This window comes from Haliotis cracherodii, unplaced genomic scaffold (genome assembly GCF_022045235.1).
Source record: "Haliotis cracherodii isolate W230 unplaced genomic scaffold, xgHalCrac1.p SCAF_2, whole genome shotgun sequence".
Lineage (NCBI taxonomy): Eukaryota > Metazoa > Mollusca > Gastropoda > Lepetellida > Haliotidae > Haliotis > Haliotis cracherodii.
The window spans coordinates 12,437,848-12,461,962 of record NW_027266275.1 but is presented as its reverse complement, the minus strand read 5'-3'; the positions used below and the strand labels follow the sequence as shown (position 1 = coordinate 12,461,962).

At 41.1% G+C, this 24,115-nt stretch overlaps 2 protein-coding genes and 2 pseudogenes across 2 annotated transcripts; all 4 read right to left on the bottom strand.

Moving 5' to 3' along the window:
- Nucleotides 1–1,679: 1,679 nt before the first annotated feature.
- LOC139468702 (uncharacterized) lies at nt 1,680–3,465 on the bottom strand (annotated as a pseudogene).
- Nucleotides 3,466–11,145: 7,680 nt separating this feature from the next.
- On the bottom strand, nt 11,146–15,733 carry LOC139468701 (E3 ubiquitin-protein ligase TRIM56-like). Its single transcript, XM_071250821.1, has 3 exons — nt 15,570–15,733; nt 13,712–14,003; nt 11,146–13,423 (listed from the first exon to the last, which is right to left on the bottom strand). Exons 2-3 carry the CDS (start codon nt 14,001–14,003, stop codon nt 11,769–11,771), a joined length of 1,947 nt encoding a protein of 648 aa, XP_071106922.1. The 5' UTR covers nt 15,570–15,733; the 3' UTR covers nt 11,146–11,768.
- Nucleotides 15,734–20,009: 4,276 nt separating this feature from the next.
- LOC139468700 (tripartite motif-containing protein 3-like) lies at nt 20,010–20,815 on the bottom strand (annotated as a pseudogene).
- A 1,943-nt stretch (nt 20,816–22,758) lies between these two features.
- LOC139467450 (uncharacterized) lies at nt 22,759–23,370 on the bottom strand. The gene has a single exon (XM_071249004.1). The coding sequence runs from the start codon at nt 23,368–23,370 to the stop codon at nt 22,759–22,761; it is 612 nt and encodes a 203-aa protein (XP_071105105.1).
- Between the last annotated feature and the right edge of the window lie 745 nt (nt 23,371–24,115).

Sequence of the window (24,115 nt, the reverse complement as noted above, 5' to 3'; positions counted from 1 at the left end):
ACAATTGTAACTGAAATGCTTAAGCGCACTATCCGAGAAAATAAAAGATGTCAAATCATTAGCATGCACCATATACGAGCATACCATGTCGGGCTATTGATTGTACATGTGAGGGACTTGCTGAGGTCAGGACGTCTACGGAAGGCCAGTGGCAGAGAGAACAGGGTCTTTGAACGCCAGGCAAAACGGCTGCCAACTTCAACTTGCGCTGTTCTTAGTCATCACCCCAACAATAGTGTCCCTTGTCCCTGCACCTGCAGGCGTCAACTGAATGCAGAAGAATTAAGGGCCAGAAGACCATTTACAGGCCAACTCCTCTCACTACAACGCATTCGGGACCGTTTAGCAGGGTGTCAGACTTGAGTACACTGGAACGTCATGGAGGAGGATTCGTTGGTCTGATTAAGTGAGTGAGTATGGTTTTACGCCGCTTTTAGCAATATTCCTGCAATATCACAGCGGGGGACACGAGAAATGGGCTTCACACATTGTACCCATGTCGGGAGTCGAACCCGGGTCTTCGGCGTGACGAGCGAACGCTTTAACCACTGGGCTACCCGACGCCCCTCTTTGGTGTGACAAGAGTCGGGTCTTATTGCACCACACCGATGGTAGGACTCGTGTCTGAAGGCAAAGGGGAACATCAGCCCAACATCCAGGAAACAATGGCATGCGGGGGCGGATCAGTGATTGTATGGGGTTGCTGGTCCTTTAATTGTAAACTTGATTTGGTCACAGTTCAGTTCAGCGGACATTAAATGGAGACAATTGCCAGACCCCACCAGCACGAGATGTGACTGACCACCAATCACTGTAAAGTTGGAACACAAACTGAGATTAATACTTTGACTTCATGAGTTTCACCCTCGAAGATCCAGGTTACAATATATTTTGGTATTCTGAAACCCATGCTTGCCATAAAAGGCGACTATCCTTGTAAGAGGCGACTAACGGGTGGTCAGGCTCGCTGACTTGGTTGATACATGTCATCGTATCCCAAATGCGTAGATAGGTGCTTATGATATCACTTTTGTCCTGTCTAAACTCCATTATTTACAGACCACCGTCATATAGCTGGAGTATTGCTTAGTGCGGCGTTAAACAACAAACAAACCGAGTATACTGCGGTTTCTGTATAGGTGTTGAGAGCCGGCAAGACAAAGAAACTGTAAGCATCACATTCAGTCTTCTTAATAATACAGCAAGGATTTATTTCTTGACATGGGAAATTTGGTCCATTGCATAATTAATAATTCGCATAAGGATTGACGCACTTAATGCGTACCAGGTATTAACATTCCAGATCAGAATATTTCTGCATTGTGTGGGCAAAGTAACAATGCTGTTTGTCATCACCGATTAAATTTCAAATAAACAGAAAGTTCTTCGTACATTTCTTGTCACAATTATGGTGTGTGTTTCAGTTCAAAAGGCGGATTTCATCATGGAACAAAATAGATGGGATCTTATCTTGATGAGAATGTTGAATCCACGTACAGACAAAGCTATCATACGTATTTTAGATTTCAACAAATTGGAGTTGATTATGATCGAATTAAAAACTGTCCCACAAAATAACCCCTGCCCTTGTTTTTTTCTACACTGGGACCAGGGAGCATGTAAAGTCCACTCCATGACTATGTTATTGCCGAAATCGTTGTAAAAATATAACTGCTCACTCTTTCACCATTTTCACTTTCACTCATATTCACTTTCACTCTGGCATATCATTGTGTTTAAATTGTATGGGCAATGTTAAGTAATGTTATTCCTTTTGTGACCAAATGAGTGAAAAAGTGGCACATAAATATTTCAAGAGTAACCCCATGCACATCACTGGAATAAAGCTTCAGTTTTTGATTTCTACCAGACTAACATATACTCTTTCACTTCTGTGTTTGTACACAGAAAGAGGAATCCGTATTTATCACAGGATATATCACGTATGTCTTTTGAAATTAGGACATCCCTGACATACTCCCCCGACTCTGTCAGCTGTATCACCTTGTTGGTGTTCCTGTCTGCAAGCAGGATGTCTCCTGTGCCTGCAGTTGAGATACCATAAGGGAAGCTGAGTGCTCTGTCTCCGGTAGGGGCGTATCTCCACAATACATCCCCCTCTGATGTTAGACATGTCACAGCCTGCTTCCCCCAGTCAGACACGAGTATGTTACCCTTGTTGTTGACACACATGTAGTAAGGATTGGTAAACAGTGTCTCATCGTTGTGTGTAGTGACTGACCTCAGCACGTGTCCTGCCATGTCCAGGATGTCAACACAGTGATATGTACCTGCTGCTAGAGATGAAGGACTCAGAACAGCGAGACTGCCATACCACTTGCTTGTTGTGATGGTTGAGAGCAGCACCAGGTCAGGGGTCACTTCTACTGTTACAATCTGACTGGAGTCGGGGACAGCAACCATCACCTGGTTCTCCTTCAACTGCGTTACACCACATGGAGAGGCATCCAGGGGAAGTTTACTGTGGCATATCAAGTTGTTTCTGGTGTAGAAGGATTTCACACACAACAACTGTCTGTATACCATCTACAACAAGGACTGTGACGCCACTGAAATCAGGCTCCACCTCATTACCCGCCATCTTCCCATCTATCACGTCAACACGCACTGGAGATGTGCCCTGATCCTGGTATGTGACGTCAATCTCCCCCAGCTGTAGGTCATCTAGGATGTGCTGGACGTTGTCAGTGTCAGGTGTAAACCTGATGTCATCTATTCTCTGTGTGTCTGCTGTGTCTGTGTCCCTGACATCCCCCAACTCTACAGCCCCAAACTCCCAGGCCTGATACGCATCATACAGGTCCACCTCACAGTCCGATACCAAGGCCTGGTCAATGAACTCACAATGTTGTCTGTACATCTGCATCTCAATCTCGTCAAGCTTCACGCCTGAGCGGAGTTGGCCGGCGTGCGTCTGTGTTATGTGATTCAGTTCATCCAAGAGTTGTGTTTCTTTCTCTTTAATCTTGTTTATAGCTGTTTGACAGATTGATTTAATATTTTGCACAGTTAACTCCGTGATTCTTGAACTATTTTGTAGTTTCTCGTTTTTCATCTCTACCTTCTTCGACCTCACCTTCAGTCTCTTCCCCATGACAAATCTCTTCTCCAGCAGTACTGTCTTCATCTGTGGCTTCATAGACTCAATGGTGACGACAGTTTTACAAGCTCTGTGGTAGATGATACAACATGTCTGACAAGCAGCCTTCTGACAGTCTTTACAGTGGAACTCTACATTGCTACTCTTGTGCTCTGTACACTTGACCCCCCGTCTGCCCTTTGACCTAGATGACAGGTCACACAGGACATGGTTTTGTGACGTAGGGCTCACCCGGTGTGTCTTCACACATCTGTCACAGAGGGCCACTTCACACTGAGGACACCACAAGGCAGCTGGAATTGTCTCCCCTAGTTGCTGATAGATCGTGCAGCAGGTGCTTGACGTCTCTGTGAACAGAAGTACGAACGTATTGTTTCTAAAACAAACCAATATGGGAATGCTAAGCATGTAAACAGTCTTTATTTTAAGTTCAATAACCGATCCAACTTGATGAACTATTTCAAGTTTCAATTTCTCATGAATAAATACCATATCATAAACACAGGTGATAAAATCAACTTAAATATTACAACTGGTTGTACCTTTATCTTGTTCACCTGGCTAACCTTCCACCAATTAATTCATCGAACTGATTTCTGATTAATACGTTTTAAGATCTTTTTGTCATAAATTTATCTTTTCTTGAACATGATTAACTGATCGATATGAATGTTACTTAAGAATTAAGTCAATTCTTATAATTTTTATCACAATTTCTTTCCTCAAAGGACGTAGGCCAAGATCTAAACACAATTTTATTTAGTACGTGTGACTTCATGTTTACACTGACAGCCAAACAACAACCAGCTATATCGCGGGTGTGACATTATCGATCTTATTTGAAATATGCACGTGTTTCCTATTAAAGTTTGAAAAACTACCAAAGGTCAGTATAAATAAATAAATTATGTTAACACCAAGCCTTCCTTTACAGTCAATAGACACACCGACCCACCCTTTTCACAATACAAGGGAGGTAACTAAACGTCAGTATTCAAGACTATCTATCTTTATTTACCAGAGACCATATACTCTATTATATAGTCTCTGAAATAACCAAATCCCGCCAAGATACACAACTGTGCACGGAGGGAACTACAAAAGAAATGTTTGGGGCGAGACATTAAAACTGCCCTCCCTCTTACTGTGTTGCAAAACGACCATATGTCGTAAACGTTTCTTTACTTATAAGCAGCAGAATCTCTGTACTTGTACGGAACAGGCGTAATTCAAAGTTAACATTGATATTATTACTTTCACCCAAATCACTATCGTGTCACTGGATTTTCTGGTTCACCGATCACTTGATTATCTGAATTGTTTACAGGCCATCGCCGCATGGCAGTAGAACCTCTGTGCGGAGTCATGCAATATATATATAATTTTTAATGCAAGTCGGCGGATAATCTAGACAGGTTATTCGTCTTGGACTGTACAGCATCTGGCCTGGTTGGATGTACAGAAAGTTTTGTGGCAGGTCAATTTGAACGGGTATGTGTACGTCTCGATGCAGATGGAGCACGGCAGGAAGCTATCTTTCACTCTTTTCCCGAGCCGGGCGGTAGCCATTTGCAAGAATGACGTCATGTATGTTTTGACCACAGGGGCCACTATACAAAGATATTTGTTACACCCTAGTTGGGCGACAAGCTTCTGTCAATGAGGCATACTGTGTCACGTTTCAATACACACAAGATCACTTGTAAATGGAAACTGCGTCACCTTGTAAACACAATATAGCCGTAAGCAAAGTTGTCCACTCACTTTTGTGAATTTCCATTATAAAGGTGGTATTGGTTCAATCAATGCAATGCATGGACCTATAGTCGTACCAAATTGAATTTTAATAGATCCAAGAACGTCTTAGCCATAGAATCAGTTGTTCCCACAACACAATTACAACTGTTCTATGACCAATCAAACCACGTGTCCCTCCTCACCGACGGCCTGTAACAGCGAATGAGTACAAACACAGCAGGACTACATCGACTTGTGATAAAAGGTGTCATAAATACGTCATTTAAAAGCACAACTTCGATTGCATAGAATACTGGCCTCGATAGTTTAACAAAATATGAATGAGCTTTATATATTTCATTTGACTCATAGTTCTGCTCAGTCGATCTTCAAGCCTGAAGTCACTCAGTATGTCTGAAGAAAATTACATGTGTTCATGTATAGACCTATTGGTATTTATGTGGAGTTTAGACAATATGTTGAAGTATATAGGATACTTTCAGTTAACACATGCAAACCAAACTTGAAAAGAATTTTAAAATAGACCGAGCCAAGTCTTTTTATATAGAACGCCTATACATGTCTCCTCACTGTCTTAGATGCACACACCTCAACAGAACGCCTTCACGTCTCCTCATTGCTTTAGATGCACACACCTCAACAGAACGCCTACACACGTCTCCTCACTGTCTTAGATGCACACACCTCAACAGAACGCCTACACATGTCTCCTCACTGCCGTAGATGCACACACCTCAACAGAACGCCTACACATGTCTCCTCACTGCCTCAGATGCACACACGTCAACAGAACGCCTACACATGTCTCCTCACTGCCTCAGATGCACACACGTCAACAGAACGCCTACACATGTCTCCTCACTGCCGTAGATGCACACACCTCAACAGAACGCCTACACATGTCTCCTCACTGCCTCAGATGCACACACGTCAACAGAACGCCTACACATGTCTCCTCACTGCCGTAGATGCACACACCTCAACAGAACGCCTACACATGTCTCCTCACTGCCGTAGATGCACACACGTCAACAGATCACCTACATATGTCTCCTCACTGCCTTAGATGCACACACGTCAACAGAACGCCTACACATGTCTCCTCACTGCCTCAGATGCACACACCTCAACAGAACGCCTACACATGTCTCCTCACTGCCGTAGATGCACACACCTCAACAGAACGCCTACACATGTCTCCTCACTGCCTAAGATGCACACACCTCAACAGAACGCCTACACATGTCTCCTCACTGTCTTAGATGCACACACGTCAACAGAACGCCTACACATGTCTCCTCACTGCCTTAGATGCACACACCTCAACAGAACGCCTTCACATGTCTCCTCACTGCCTCAGATGCACACACGTCAACAGAACGCGTACACATGTCTCCTCATTGCGTTAGATGCACACACATCAACAGAACGCCTACACATGTCTCCTCACTGTCTTAGATGCACACACGTCAACAGAACGCCTACACATGTCTCCTCACTGCCGTAGATGCACACACCTCAACAGAACGCCTACACATGTCTCCTCACTATCTTAGATGCACACACCTCGACAGAACGCCTTCACATGTCTCCTCATTGCCTAAGATGCACACACGTCAACAGAACGCCTACACATGTCTCCTCATTGCCTTAGATGCACACACGTCAACAGAACGCCAACACACGTCTCCTCACTGCCTAAGATGCACACACCTCAACAGAACGCCTACACATGTCTACTCATTGCGTTAGATGCACACACGTCAACAGAACGCCTACACACGTCTCCTCACTGCCTATGTCTCCATGTGACGGGCTTTTGCACACGTCATCGTCTTATACGGTAGGCTTTGACTTGAGTGACTCACATGCAAAGGCAAGTCGATTGTTCACCTGAAAAAAGCACGGGTGCACATGAGATCTAAATAAGGTTTTTGCAACGGACATCATTTTTGGTCATTGGTTCGTCAAATACAGAAATTTGGAAATATCCTCTACAAGTCATTCATAAAACGCTAAGAGTGAATGAGTGAGTTTGGTTTTATGCCGCTTTTAGCAATATTCCAGCAATATCACGACGGGGGACACCAGAAATGGGCTTCACACATTGTACGCATGTCGGGCTTCGAACCCTGGTCTTCGGCGTGACGAGCGAACGCATTAACCACAAGGCTACCCGACCGCCCCTTAAACGTTATGAAAGCTTAACTGAGGCATTGAATGTTGTATCAAACAACTTCTGAGCAAGATTCGTATTACGCTTTTTGAAATCTTCATAGAAAGAACATACTTGATTGTATTTCAAAGCTGTTAAATCAAAGGCACCAGATCATCGATGTAATTATCTGAAGCTCAAATTCAACTTCTTGGCCAAATTCTCTTTTGAAATGGAGAATTATTGGTACCCATGGAAAGGCCACCTTCTTGCCTCATGTCTTATCCCCTCACTTCCCACAGCTGTTAGCAATGTGGAAGCAGAGCATTTTACATGTTGTTATCTCAGTAACCTTCACATGTTATTTGCTTTCACGTATGACAAATTCTCCTGAGTCCTTGAAGATATAGTTGTAACTATATCTTTTGTCACCACGTTTAAATGCCCCATGGATTATGGAATGGTTTGTCGTATGGAATAGAAGTGGACAAAATTGAAAAATCAAATCTGTTGACATGATTAAACTTGGTTCTTTACTGAGATTGCAAAAACTCAGGAAATCCTTGTTTTGAGCATCACATGGTATTAAGTCAACATATTTTATGTGAATAAAAAAATAATCCTCAATTTATTGTATTAAGGAATACTTTTAATCTATGAGATTTTGGTTGTACATTTGTTTGACCGTGCGCTATATCTCTCTTAATTAATGGATTTTAATGGAGATTTGGAACCCAGAATAAAAGAGTCAAACATTGTTGGTACTAATGCGTGGTTTGCAATTTTATTCCTCATTTAACATCCTGTCCTTATATGTGGCATTATTTGATTTGTCACTCATACTCGACAGAATTGGTATAATTCAATTCTGTTTCCTCTTTTCCTGTTTGTGCATTCAACCAAGGACAACATCACGCAGTGACAGGGACGCATAGACATTCAACTGGTTCATCTTCTTTATTGGCCATTTTTTGGGGGTACGCTTCGACAGCATCCATAATAATTAAAAAAGTTGTGATCCCATTTTGTAGGAAGCTGCTCACGACATATTGGCCCACATTTGAAAAACTGCCTAAGGTTGTTATTGTCCACAATAGAGAAGTTACCTGTGATTATATGACCAGCAGTATACCGAGTCTTGGCAGCCACACGAATGAATTAACATCATTAGCTGCCAAATCAAAGTTCTGAAAGACGTTCCTATTTGTTCCAACATGGGTGAAATGGTACTCGTATAGGACAATGAAACTGATGTCGGTTCCTGAAATTTGAAATATTGTGGGACATTGAGGGAAACTGATATCAGCAAAGGTTGCTGGAGAATTTTGTTTCTTTCAACTACATAAGGTATAGTCTTGTTCCAAATCAAAGGTATCATTTGGCCTTCATCATTTCTTGTGCCATGGCTGCGTCAACGGCTTTGGGATGCCGGAAACATACTCAATAAATTGAAGTTGGCAGTTTGTTGGTAAGAACGACTGCCAACGTCTTTTAATTTCTCATATACATCCATATGGCATCGATATAAACAGCAGTCAAGTCTACTCATGTTCTCTGACATCCTACAATGTTGACTGCGTTTAGACTATTAGATGGGTGGTATATATTCTCTAATATCCCTACATTCATACAAAGGATGAAATGGTTTTCAGAATTGAAATGTTGGTAGACACAATTGGAAACACTTCTGTTGATACCCGATCTATGTTGGATACCTCGTGTCGATCATTTTTCTATATCGGTTTACTTTAAAACTGGTCTTCGTACATTAAGGTCAATGCCTTAATTCACGAACGTTTCAGTAAGGTTGCAGTACGGTCATTACTGTCCTACCATATAGGTCTTTAGTAAAGCAGATTTCCATTTAGTAAAGCAGATTTCCATTTGTCAGTTTGTTTTGTCACTGTCTCATAACCATGCTGTCATTTTGAGAAGCTATATACATGCATTGAATTTATATCAATATTGGTTTGTAGTGTCGTTCAATATATACATTAATGTTCACAGACACTAACAACTGTCACCTTACAGACACTGATGAGAAAAAGAAACCCTAATCAAAATAGAATTTATTAGCAGCTGGATTCAAACAAGAAATAATGTTCCAAATCATGTCAAACCAATCGTAGAAATGCAACATACACAGGTGCAACTGAAAATCTTGCTTGCGTTCATTGAATTCGGTGTAAAATTACTTTTACCATGTATTGTTCGTGCAACATGATCACAATAAGCATATGGGTATAAAAACAAGCCACATTATTCGTTAATGCACAAGGTGTTTAGAAATCACCAGTAACATACAATGATTATCGACAGGATAGAGAGAAATGGTCAGTAACGTAAAGTCTGCGCTGACATATCGGCAATTGAACGCACGTCTAGGACCACATTGCTGGTCAGGTTAGAACACGACCTAACCCAAGTCAAAAATAACATCGAGAAAGAACAATTCTCACTACCAATGAGAATGGACTGTCAGTACAATTTAACTGGAATATGTCAATATGTCATGGCCAACAAACACACATACGCACATTTGAACACATTCCAATTGTGTGTCTTGAAAAAGGCAAGCTCTTAACAATAAGGCTTTCGTGAATATTGAAATGCAACACAATGTGTTTACAGTTAATACTGAACAAATAATAAGTTATAATCCAGAAGTGAACTCTACCAACATGTCCACATAAATCCGACGTATGGCCTTGGAAATACACACTATACACACCGCAACAGGAAACGCGAATGCCATACGTTTTGGTTAATATATGATGACTTATTCATATTCAAGAGATATTAGATTGGCTCGACGCAAAAACAAACATACTGTTATGTTGCGTGAACCGACGCTCATGAACGCATGAAATGTGACATCATAGATTCATGACTCGAGATGCACCATTTGTCTCGTTTAGGATTAGCGGTAATCACGTGCAGTATATAGTGATTAGAATAAAGCCACGCGGTAGAAACACTCGACTGATTGTTAGTTTTGTCATTGAGTGGTACACATAATTGGAAATATCTTTTCTATACGTACATACTTCTCTATATGATCGCGTTTCTTTTGGCGGTGAGTATATACAAGACAACAAAATAGAGGCACAACATTAACACTTGCCTTATGTGTTTCACAATAAATATTAAATATAAATTGTTAATGCAAGAGAATAACCAGTCTAGATTATCCGCCGAAACAGATTCATTTGGCATACAGGGCAAAATAGCTGTAGCATGTCCTGCCCAACTGGAGTTGTGCTACGGAAATTAACCTTAACTTCATTTCCTCTTGAGTCCGACTTGCTTATTAGGAAGCGACTCCTCCCTTGTTTGACCTACGTTGGTTGAACCGACGCAACGAAGAAACATCAGGAAAGGCATGTCAAATAATATTGAAAAATACCCAATAAAATTGCCTTGGCTAGACGCCAGGTCAAAAGGAACTTACGAATACTGAAGTGTAATTATAATGATGTTTCACCAAGGCACAGCTGGACTGAAATTATCCGACTGTTCCATGTGTCTTCATTTGAAAATGATACCCTTCATGACCTGAATCTACACGAACCGTACCCAGTAATTCCCTGTGATCCAGGTCCGTTGAAATATATATTTCCCCATTTGTAGAATTTAGATATTAACTTTTTACAATGATAAAAAAGCACTTCCTGGTTCCACATAACATATTCTTCTGTTAGTCTCGCAGCAAGTAATACATATCAGGAAGCGGTTGTACATATCAGGAAAGTTAACGACAATAGTTTACGTACAACAGCTTCAGGTATTTTCTTCCGCCTCTCTCTCATAAGTGTAAAAGATTATCTTACGGAAATGGCAGAAATCAATTCGACCTTAAAAAAGTACTTGACATTTTTCATAAACAGAGCAAGAGATAGAAACACAATTTGAACAAAATCACACTCTATGTATTCCCCATTCAACCAACCGTAAGTTTGAAAGTCCAAAAGTATAATCGTCACTACTTTAAATATGTTTCCAATCTGGATTGTTAGTATCTCAGGTCGCTATACAAGATTTGCGATCTTCTCCAAGAGATTGCTCTTGGTGATACATACATCTATATTGATATTAATATCATTCCTTTTAATGTTCATCTATATCGGGAGCGGTTTGTCAGTGGGAAACAATAAAAGCTAAAAAATATATATATTATATCTTTGGTTCACACTACAACATGATTGTCTGTTCTATAGCATAAGTGAAACATAGGTTCACAAAATGAAACCTTGATCTTAAGAGTTTGAACAGTAAATATTGTTTCAGGAAATATTATAGTATAATACCAGAAATATTTTTCAAAAGAGCCAGTGCAAAGGAAAATGATTTCTGTGTCAGCGATGAGAACTAGAGGCCGACTTAGTCTGGTGCTTGGTAGATTTCTAGTTAACATGTCCCAGGTGACCCCAAGTATCTCTACAATTATTTCTATTGATGGGTTTAACGTTGTGATCACGTGGATTACTATGTCGCTGCTGGAAGTGACACACTTGAATGTCGTATGTCTGCACTTGCATGAATAAGCAATACCCATCGATTTTAGTGACTATTTGATACACAGTATTATATAACACTGATTGGATCTACTTTCTCCACAACCACTTCCAGAGTTACCCCATGTGTATTATGTCACGTGCAATCAATGTTAAACATTTAAACCACAGATCTGGACAGAACCCTGATTTTCCACCAAGCTTGATTTCTCTTTTTCTTTCACACTAACATATACACTTTCACTTCTGTGCATGTGCATATGAAGAAGAATCCGTATTTATCACAGAATATATCCTCCATGTCGTTATCATCATATTCTGACGTGAGAACATCTCTTACAAATTCCCCCGACTCTATCAGCTGTATCACCTTCCCCCTGTCTACAAGTAGGATGTCTCCTGTGCCTGTAGTTGTGATACCACAAGAGCAGCAGAGTGTTCTGTCTCCGGTAGGGGCGTATCTCCACAAAACATCCCCCTCTGACGTCAGACATGTCACAGACTCAGCTTCCCAGTCAGACACGAGTATGTTGCCCTTGTTGTTGACACACATGTTCCAGGGGAAGGCAAACAGTGTCTCATCGTTGTGTTCAGTGACTGACCTCAGCACGTGTCCCGCCGTATCCAGGATATCAACAATGCCGTAACCATCATAATCTAGACCACCTGCTGCAAGAGATGATGGACTCAGAACAGCAAGACTGTAGTACTCCTTGCTTGTTGTGATGGTTGAGAGCAGCACCAGGTCGGGTGTCACTTCTACTGTTACAATCTGACGGGATGCAGGGACAGCAACCATCACCTGGTTCTCCTTCAACTGTGTTACACCATGGGGAGAGTTATCCAGGGGAAGTCTACCGTGACCTGACTGGCTGTTTCTTGTATAAAAAGATTTCATACACATGTTCCTACAGTCACTGACCAGAACTGTCTGTATACCGTCTACAAGCAGGACTGTGATGTTCTTTAGACCAGGCCCCAACCTATCATCATCCGCCATCCTCCCATCGATCGTGTCAATGAGGACTGGAGACGGCGGACATAGTCCCTCATCCTGGTATGTGACGTCAATCTCCCCCAGCTGTAGGTCATCTAGGATGTGCTGGACGTTGTCAGTGTCAGGTGTAAACCTGATGTCATCTATTCTCCGTGTGTCTACTGTGTCTGTGTCCCTGACATCCCCCAACTCTACAGCTCCCGATTCCCAGGCCTGATAGGCGTCATACAGGTCCATCTCACAGTCCGATACCAAGGCCTGGTCAATGAACTCACAATGTTGTCTGTACATCTGCATCTCAATCTCTTCAAGCTTCACACCAGAGCGGAGTTGGCCGGCGCACGTCTGTGTTATGTGATTCAGTTCATCCAAGAGTTGTGTTTCTTTCTCTTTAATCTTGTTTATAGCTGTTTGACAGATTGATTTAATATTTTGCACAGTTAACTCCGTGCTTCTTGAACTATTTTGTATTTTCTCGTTTTTCATCTCTACCTTCTTCGACCTCACCTTCAGTCTCTTCCCCATGACAAATCTCTTCTCCAGCAGAGCTGTCTTCATCTGTGGCTTCATAGACTCAATGGTGACGACAGTTTTACAAGCTCTGTGGTAGATGATACAACATGTCTGACAAGCAGGCTTCTGACAGTCTTTACAGTGGAACTCTACATTGTTACTCTTGTGCTCTGTACACTTGACCCTCCGTTTGACCTTTGACCTCGATGACAGGTCACACAGGTCATGGTTTTGTGACGTAGGGCTCACCCGGTGTGTCTTCACACATCTGTCACAGAGGGCCACTTCACACTGAGGACACCACAAGGCACCTGGAGTTGTCTCCCCTAGTTGCTGACAGATTGTGCAGCAGGTGCTTGACTTCTCTGTGAACAAAAATACGAACGTCTTGTTTCTAAAAGAAACCAATATGGGAATGCTAAGCAAGTAAACAGTCTTTGTTTTAAGTTCAATAAACGATCCAACTTGATGAACTATTTGAAGTTTCAATTTCTCATGAATAAATACCATATCATAAACACAGGTGATTAAATCAACTTAAATATTACAATTTTTTCTGATTAATACGTTTTAGGATCTTTTTGTCATAGATTTATCTTTTCTTGAACATGATTAACTGATCGATTTGAATGTTACTTCTGTTTGTACTTAACCTGGTACATCACCGAGGGTGTCAATCAGCCCCTGTATAATAATGCTGGGTTTGATCTGCCCCGACCACTCTTCCACTGGCCTGCTGGGGTGGGGGACCTTGGTATCTTGTCGAGAGAAGGCACAGTGGATCGTCTTGGACTGTACAAAATCTGGTCTGGTTTGGATGTATGCAGTGACACATTTCCTGCAGAATGTGTGATCACACCTCAGTGTACAGGGGTCTGTGTACAGTTCCTGGCAGATCACACAGGTGAGGAATTCCATCACTTTCTCATTCTGGGATGTTGCCATCTGAAAAACCAGAATTGAAGTTCACATAAATCATTTTTCAATTTTTCAAAATACATATTTTCTCGTGAAGTTCGTAGGTCTCTGTAATTGGGCAATGTGTATTTTGGTTGGCACATCTTGAAAATATCTTGTTGAAAGCCACTTCGGAGTTACCTTCTGCACCAAGCTGACATAACTGAAATACTGTTCAAAGTGGCACATGTCCAAATTCAGTCACGTGTTGAGTGCGTCATTAAATATGTTGAGACATCTGTTATTGACTGTCGAATGTGTAGTTTGTCTCAATGTTGTTTCTTCACCATCAACATCACATGTCAACTACATCATAGTGATCTGTAGTATGTCCAGGTTCGACCACTCAAACCATCAGCAGCTACCATCGTAATAAGGTTTATTCTTCATATAAAATCAACTGCATTTTATCATAAAAGCTGAAAAAATCCGTTTACTATTTGGCACATCACATATAATTCCTTGTTCCAAAAGTGACAGTGAGTATGTCGAGTGTCCACCAGGCAACCCCACAGCTGCTGGTATGACGACAATTGAGTCCAGAGGTCAGGGTACGATCACACATTGTAAGAAACTATTCCAATTGAGTCACACTTGTGACAAGCGTTGGTTACTTGATATATATATTCAGCCACAAGTGGGATAGTCTCTCAGTAAATCAGACTTTAATATTCTTTTCAAATCAACTTGAAGATATAAATATGAGTTCCCAATGTGTCTATATTGACCCTTCCATAGTCCTATAGGAATACATATATTGATATAACGCCAAACAAGGCTTTTCCGAAACGTGGGTCTAGATCTCCATATTTGTTTATCCTTGTATTTGAACAAAACCTTTCTCTCATTATAGTTGAACTCATTATCGTAATGACGTACTGGCTCTGCTATAAGAACAAGCTTGTTGTTCCTCACAGGATTTACCTGCAGAGATGAACTAAAACTGAATATATGAATTATTGTGATATTGTGAGGTCAGGCTTAATTGATGCCAAATTAATCTCTCGCGGGTGTGACATTATCGATCTTATTTGAAATACGCACGTGTTTCCTATTAAAGTTTTAAAAACTACCAACGGTCATAATAAATGAATAAATTTTGTTAACACCAAGCTTTCCTTTACAGTCAATAGACACACCGACCCACCCTTTTCACAATACAAGGCAGGTAACTAAACGTACTGCTGTGTCAGAGACCATATAATCTATTACATGGTCTCTGAAATAACCTAATCCCGCCATGATACACAGCTGTGCACGGAGGGAACTACAAAAGAAATGTTTGGGGCGAGACATTAAAACTGCCCTCCCTCTTACTGTGCTTCAAAACGACCATATGTCGTAAACGTTTCTTTACTTATAAGCAGCAGAATCTCTGTACTTGCACGCAACAGGCGTAATTCAAAGTTAACATTGTTATTATTACTTTCACCCAAACCCCTATCGTGTCACTGGATTTTCTGGTTCACCGATCACTTGATTATCTGAATTGTTTACAGGCCACCGTCGCATGGCAGTAGAACCTCTGTGCGGAGTCAGGCAATATATACTTACTTTTTAATGCAAGTCGGCGGATAATCTAGACAGGTTATTCGTCTTGGACTGTACAGCATCTGGCCTGGTTGAATGTACAGAAAGTTTTGTGACAGGTCAGCTTGCACGGGTATGTGTACGTCTCGATGCAGATGGACCACGGCAGGAAGGTATCTTTCACTCTCTTCCCGAGCCGGGCGGTAGCCATTTGCAAGAATGACGTCATGTATGTTTTGACAACAGCAGCTAATATACAAAGATATTTGTTACACCCTAGTTGGGCGACAAGCTTCTGTCAATGAGGCACACTGTGTCACGTTTCAATACACACAAGATCACTTGTAAATGGAAACTGCGTCGCCTTGTAAACACAATATAGCCGTAAGCAAAGTTGTCCACTCACGTTTGTGAATTTCCATTATAAAGGTGGTATTGGTTCAATCATTGCAATGCATGGACCTATAGTCGTACCAAATTGAATTTTAATAGATCCAAGAACGTCTTAGCCAAAGAATCAGTTGTTCCGACAACACAATTACAACTGTTCTATGACCAATCAAACCACGTGTCCCTCCTCACCGACGGCCTGTAACAGCGAATGAGTACAAACACAGCAGGACTACATCGACTTGTGATAAAAGGTGTCATAAATACGTCATTTAAAAGCACAACTTCGATTGCATAGAATACTGGCCTCGATAGTTTAACAAAATATGAATGAGCTTTATATATTTCATTTGAGTCATAGTTCGGCTCAGTCGATCTTCAAGCCTGAAGTCACTCAGTATGTCTAAAGGAAATGACATATGGTCATGTATAGACCTATTGGTGTTTATGTGGAGTTTAGACAATCTGTTGAAGTATATAGGATACTTTCAGCTAACAAATGCAAACCAAACTTGATAAGAATTTCAAATAGACCGAGCCAAGTCTTTTAATATAGAACGCCTACACATGTCTCCTCATTGCCTTAGATGCACACACGTCAACAGAACGCCTGCACGTCTACTCATTGCCTTAGATGAACACACCTCAACAGAACGCCTACGCGTCTACTCATTGCCTTAGATGCACACACGTCAACAGAACGCCTACACATGTCTCCTCATTGCCTAAGATGCACACACGTCAACAGAACGCCTACCCATGTCTCCTCACTGCCTAAGATGCACACACGTCAACAGAACGCCTACACATGTCTCCTCACTGTTTTAGATGGACGCCCTTATGTCCTTGTCTATATACACAGCTTGAACAGCCTCCGTGATCTACTGGATAGAGCATTAATATTTTGCTGAGAGAGAAATTCGATTCCTTTCCGCGCCATACAAAACAAACGTTGAAAATGGTACAATTTGTAACCCTGTCTGATGCTTGACATTTACGGGATACATCAAGGACTTGCTGGCTCGGGGTTAATTTAATATGTCTTAATCGGGTGTTATCCATGTTAAACTGCGTGACATTAAGGGGATAAATCAAGGACTCGCTGGCTCGGAGTGAATATAATGGGGTGGTATCCATGTTAAACTGAGGCATGGTATCTCAGTGGGCTAGCACTATAAACCCGGCATAAGTCCGGACTAGTTCAAGCAGCCACACACAAGGCAATGCTCGTGGCTGTATAGGTGAACAAATCTTGAACTAGAAGTTAACCCCATTTCACCTCACCGCCCCATACACACAATGGAACAAGATTGCTTATGAGTTATCTCTATGTAGTAGGTGTTAATTCTGCAGCTTGTAAATATGTAAGTATTTTTAGTGTAGATAAGGTATCATGTCTTTTCTATTTCAGCTTGTTGATTCAACAGAGGGTTGTGTCATTTCCTGGTTTCTATCTATTATTAGTTGTGTCCTCATCAGTATTTGCTACTGATAACTTTCTACTGGATCAAAGGTCAATGGTCCAGTCTATTTTACTTCCAAGGGTGTTTTGTTCTATTGTTTGCTCGTCATTAGGGTTACCTGTTGTTAGCCAATTAGTATACCTTTCAATTCAAATCCCTTTCTCACCGTACCTGCCATTGCTAATCTTATGTTGCACAGACACCTACACTGGACAGCAATGGATTGAGCATCTAGTAATCAAGGTTAGTAATCATGATTAATCTATACCAATCTAAACATTGTGATTTCAATCATCAGTTTAAATCAAGTACATAAATAATAAAATAGGTTTTAAATAACTTGTAAACATAAACAAACGATAGATTGAGTGAATGAGGTGAGTGTGATGAGATTAGGGTCTGATTCATGAGTATTGCTTATCTATACATATATTTTATATTTCAATGCATTGGTTATTTGGTATTTTGTGTATTTTGGTATTTGATGCATATTTGCTATTATTTAGTAAATCTGGTGTATTTCTAGACTCTGTACATATCTCTCTAGATGTATGCATGTATTTATTGATAGTTGTATGAATGAATGACTGAAGTTGTATTTCAGTGATGCATGTATATGCCGTGATTATACATGTTATTTATAATATTATAATTAATACTGTATCTGTATTTAGGGTCATGTGACTGTCGAATGAGATGACTGGCAGAAGCTATGTTACACTCTCGTGTCACACACAGGGTATGTTTTGCATATAGTTTATCTATATAATATGTTCATGTTGTGCATTCATTATGCATAATATGATTATGTGATGATTTAATGATTTCCTCAGTTATGCATTTAATAATGTGTAATTATATTGTCTTTGTATATGAAGGTACATCTGCACTGATTAGATATCGAGGCAGAAATATATTTGTGTATCTGCTGTAACGATGTAATGAGTTATTAAGAAGCAGATCGATACTTTACATTTAATGTGTTATTGTACATATATTCTGAAACACGTGATATATTGTGATTTTAAATTGTTTCAGGAGTGTCTTCTTTATGTCTTGCTGAATAAACTGATATTCTCACAACCCCGTGGACTGTAATCTCTTGCGACTAAGGGTTACACATAAGGTCTACAACATCAATAATAATTTCAATGATAATGTTCATCTTTGGATTGCTAGATTATGTTGATAAAATCTTCCCGAATACCCTCTTCACTCATACATGACACCATATGACTTTCAGTCGAGAAGGACAATATTTTTGAAGCAGTACTCAGTGCTGTCACTAAACCAATTTCATGCTTGTGTGTATCACCATTCCTGTCACTGTTGTGCCATTACTGTTCGGTGTGGCAAAGGTGTATGAAAGGAAGCAGCAGTACCAGAGACAGTTATACAATAACAACCAGTGTCAGCCATTTCAAGATGTTTACTGAAGGCATTGAAGAATGATATATTATTAAATCAAGAGAACAGGAACGCCTGTTGGAATGACAAAGGCTAAAACGTTTACAAAATCTACCATTGATAAATGAGACACATACAAAATTAAACCAGGTAAATATTATATAATTATATGACGACAACAGGTAAACACAAATATATAGTGAAACCAGGTAAATATAACATTGTTCATGAAACGAGGTAAATTGTTTTTTTAAGAAAATGGAACCTCTGAATAACACTCAAAGGATATCAAATGGTTGGTACGAATATTTGTGTCCACTTTATTTATAAAACACATCGTATGTTACATTGTCATATATATGACGAAGTTAGGCAAATACTATATATGTGGTAACAGCCTGGTAAATACTACAAAGGTAATGAATATAGGTAGGACACAGAAGATGAATACAGGTAAATACTACAAAGATGATGAATACAGGTAACTACTACTTAGATGATAAACACAGGTAAATAACACAGATAATGAAGCCAGGCAAGCAATTTGTGACTTGCGTGCATGGACATATAATGAAACCAATAATTATCAATGACGTGGTTATTATGTATAACGACATCGTGGCCCATTATGACGAGAGAAAACAAGTTGGTTGTTCAGAAACAATGAAAAAGAAGATGCATTTTGAAGACAAATTCTTGAACCATTTGAATAAAATAATTTGTTCCAGGCAAAACATTTTCAAGAAGTAATTTTATCACAAAAACACAATTGTTCTCTTTGTGTCCTGAAAAAAGCACTGTGAAATCATAAATTGTCCGGCTTCTTCTTTCCCATAAAAAAATGCGTGCCTTGGAGAAATAACATCATGTCTCTAACAAACATCCTCCAACACTGCAATACCATTATGGGGTGGGTCTGAATTGTAGAGTCTCTTTTATTTATGTTTCATAAACTACTATTTTACAGAGAGTAATTGTATATATATTTAGTAAGCTAAACGTTGTGACACAGAACATGTATCTTGTGAGTTTTAATATTTTTCATTTAATACTCTGACACTAATCACTATTGTTATCGTCCACAATCCTGTTGAGGACTTGGTTTGTTGAGCGGAAACTTATCATACTACTTGGTACTGGATCTCGACTAAACCTTGCCTTTGTTAGGTGTCTTGGTCTCGCTTGTAGCACGACCGAGTTGGTATCAACTACATTTGTACTCCTTCACTTCAGCATTACAACAGATGAAGAAGGATGTATGACAGTAAATACTCTTCAGGCCAGACACGTTACCGTCTGACGAGAGGAGGTCTCTAACAAACTCTCCCGTCTCTGTCAGTTGTATGACCTTGTTGGAATTACTGTCAACCAGAAGTATGTCTCCCGTCCTGGCAGTGGAAATTCCATGAGGAACACCAAGTGCTCTGTCTCCGGTAGGGACGTATCTCCACACAACATCCCCCTCTGATGTTAGACATGTCACAGACATCTCCCCCCAGTCAGACACGAGTATGTTGCCCTTGTTGTTGACACATATGTAGTCGGGGTAGGTAAATAGTCGCTTATTGTTGTATGCATTAACTGACCTCAACACGATCCCCGACATATCCAGGATATCAACACAATAGTCTGTACTTGCTGCTAGAGATGAAGGACTCAGAACAGCGACCCAGTACGTGTTGTGATGGTTGACAGCAGCACCAAGTCAGGGCTGACACCCACTGTTACAATCTCACATGATTCGGGGACAGCAACCAGTACCTGCTTCTCTTTCAGCTGTGTTACACCCCATGGAGATTGTTTCACACGACCCGTACTGAAACGTGACGTCTTTTTTCTGGTGTAGAACGATGTTATGCAGTGATTGTCCCCGTCGGTGACTACAACTGTCTGTACACCGTCTACAACCAGGACTGCGACGTCACGGATATTGAAGGACATTTTGCCACTGATTCGATAGTGTATGCACTCCAGTTTGCATATATGTGGTCATATGCACACAGTGCTTCAGTCAATCTCATTAAAATCAGATCTAAGTACTCCCTGCCGCTTAACAAAGATCTGCGGACATCCTATAGTCAGAACGACCTTTCGCGAACTTTGACCGACCACTGAAACGACTAACAAGAAGTCGACATCAGTCAATTAGAAAGCGGCTTTCTCGAGCTTTGCGGCACTATTTTCAGACTACTTCCATTTCAGACTACGCTTGAAAAATATGTTGACACATTTCTCTATTGAAATTTAAGAACTGAACAGACGAACATTCCGGAATGTCTAATATATAGTTGTGATTGTATGGCAGTGCTTCCCACGAACTGTACAACGCCTCCTCTGTTCAAATGTTTATCCCAAGCAAGCGAGATAGACGATCATTTTGACGGAATCAGTCGCACGGGTCGTAAGTGTCGTTCGGAATACCCAATGTTAACGTTTTCAAGGTTGCATGATTAGAAAACATATCACTTTCTTGATATGGTAAGCGACGCTTTGATTGGTCCGATGAAAGGTCGTTCTGACGTGACCCGTAATGCAGGCGTCATACTGTCCCGAAATTAACACGAGATGGCCATACGAATATGGGATTTTGAATTTCGCGCGAAGATGGCCCCGAACTTGGTCAACAACCAATCAACAGGCGAAGCAAGTACGATGCCTACAGAAGGTCACACGATGACACCCGAACCACACACGAAGGCAACACGAAGATGATAATTTTTATAGTAGTTTATACCCGCAGGACACACGAAGGCCACGCGATGGCTACACGACGTCGTATTGAGAGTACGATGCGTTCGAACTAGGTCACGAAGGCGTCACGTGACCTCCCGATGGTATAAAACCTTCGGCCGACCGTGGCAAATTCGCCCGTGTGCGAAATACGCTGCAGTCGGAAAGCGCACGTTAAATCTTCTATATCAGGCAGTCAGTGGGAAATTCAATTGCTGATTCAACTTTAACATGCCACCCAAAGCAGGTAGAGGCAAAGGGAAGAAGCGGGCTGTTAAATACAGAACTCAGAAGACGAAAGCAGAGGAAACTGATGATTTAGATATCCAAGAAGACACCACTGAGTCTCCAACCCAGAGAGAGAGAAGGGGGAGGAAATCCAAGAAAGATGTCAGTCCTTATCCAAGTTAGGCCAGCCAGCACTTCTATTCAGGGCTACGTACCTTGTCCTCGCCAGGCTGCATTCGTCCAACTTCCTTCTCAGCCTCCTCAGCGGCAAATATCACACAGAAACTTGAGATTGTATATTATAAAAATTGTCACTTTGTTCTTTTTGGGGGTCCGTTATCCTTACTTTACAAATCCTTTACATATTTTAATTTCTATGTTAAAGTAGTATGGGACTTTACTGTTTGGAAACTTGAGATTTTTAAACTATCTAAATGTTGGGCCTTTATTTTATTAATAAGTCAAAATTTCAAAAACAAAATTTATTACTCCATACACATTTTGCTATAAACTACAATGCAATATGTGAAAATAATTTGTTCATCATCACAATGTTAGTGTCTCTGTATTCATTTTACTGTCACTGCTTTGTGGGAATAATTACATGATCATCTTGTCCTGCCATGGCACTGAACCAGCCTTTGAGGTAAAGTAGTGGCGCAGGTATCTTCTAATTTGCCTCTCCTCCTGGGTTCTAGTATTCCTTGCCCTCTCATGGTAAACAACCAGAAGTACTTTGTCATTTCCCCATGCCCCTGGGATGACATTCTGGTTCTGGTCCTCCAAGTCCATCAGGTTGTTGTTGGTGGCTGGATATCTCAGTCTGATGAGATTGTGAAGGATCACACAAGTTGTAATGATTTGTCTGCATGTCTCTGGCCTCTGGTTCATGGTCCTCAGCAAAACTTGGAACTTGTGTGCCAGAATGTCAAAGGCATTCTCCACTACACGCCTGGCTCTTGTGAGTCTGTAGTTAAATATTCTCTCATGGTGCTTCATGTTTCTGATTGAAAACGGGTGTTACTATGTGGAAAGTCATCACCAGGTAGAGACTTCTCTTCAGGGAGATTGAATATGTTGTTCGGACTCTTCAGGCCTTCTTTCAGTTCTGACCCCTTGTAGATACTGGCATCGTTGCTGGAACAATCAGAGCCGACATCAATCCATAGAAACTTGTAGTCTGCGTCGACCAGGACCAAGCCCTTGTAATTTCTGTACACAGAGCCAGTATTCCAAGGACAGGTGACCGCCACATGCTTGCCATCCAGAGCACCACAGCAGTGTGGAAATTGCCATCTCTTCTCAAACTGCTCAACAATGGCGATCCACTCTTCAGTTGTAGTAGGACACTGGATCACCTCAGCAGCAAACTCGGCTTTGATGGCATCGCAGACTTCATTAATGATGAGGGAGATGGTGTTTGGAGCAACTCTGAAGTTGTAGGACAGGCTTGGATAATTGTCACCACAGGCCAAGTGTCGTAGAGTGATGGACAGCTTGAGACCAGGAGGGAGAGACTTTCTGTACCATGTGTGCTTCTTCTCTATTCTGCACCTCATCGTAGAGGCCTCTGGGAAGTCTTGTGTAGTTGTAGAAGGCCTTCTCATCTTCTGTCTTCAGCTCATTTAGTAGAGAGCTATAGTGGCCATAGCGTTCTCTTCTTTTGTCAGACAGCCATTTCCTGACTCACATAGACCTCGGTTTCCTCCTTCGCCTCGGTTTGCCCTTGCCCTGGAAAATAAAAAGCAAAACAAGATAAGTACATTGTCGGGTATGATTGCACTTATATAGCGACGTGCATATATGTGTGTGTGTTTGTGTGGCTGCTTGTACTAGTCTGGACTGATGCCGATTTATAGTGCTAGCTCACTGAGATACCATGCCACAGTTTAACATGAATACCCCACTCAGACACAGTATACTGACTCCACCCGACCAGTCCTTGTTTTAGCCCCTTAATGCCGAGCGCCAGACAGGGAAACAACAAGTACCATATTTTAACGTCTTTTGGTATGATGCGGTCGGGGATCTAACCCCGGACCTTCCGCTCTACCACTAGACCACGGACTCGGTGCAAATAGCAAGAAATGACAAAGTGAAATGAGACAATGTTTACTTGTAAGAGGAGGTGCTGGGCCTGTAAGAGTTGCTTATCACGTTCTCAGAGGTGCATCAAAAGAAGAAATGCTGCTGCCTTTTTTTTCCTGGTTGTCACATCATCAAAGTATGCCATTCTGGAGGAACTGAATTGTGATTAATTGTGATTGAAGCTTTGGGAGTTATACACGCCTCTGCTCTGTAGAGTTGCTCAGGACTGAGTGAGGAAGATGCTCTGAGGCTGGCCTTTTACAT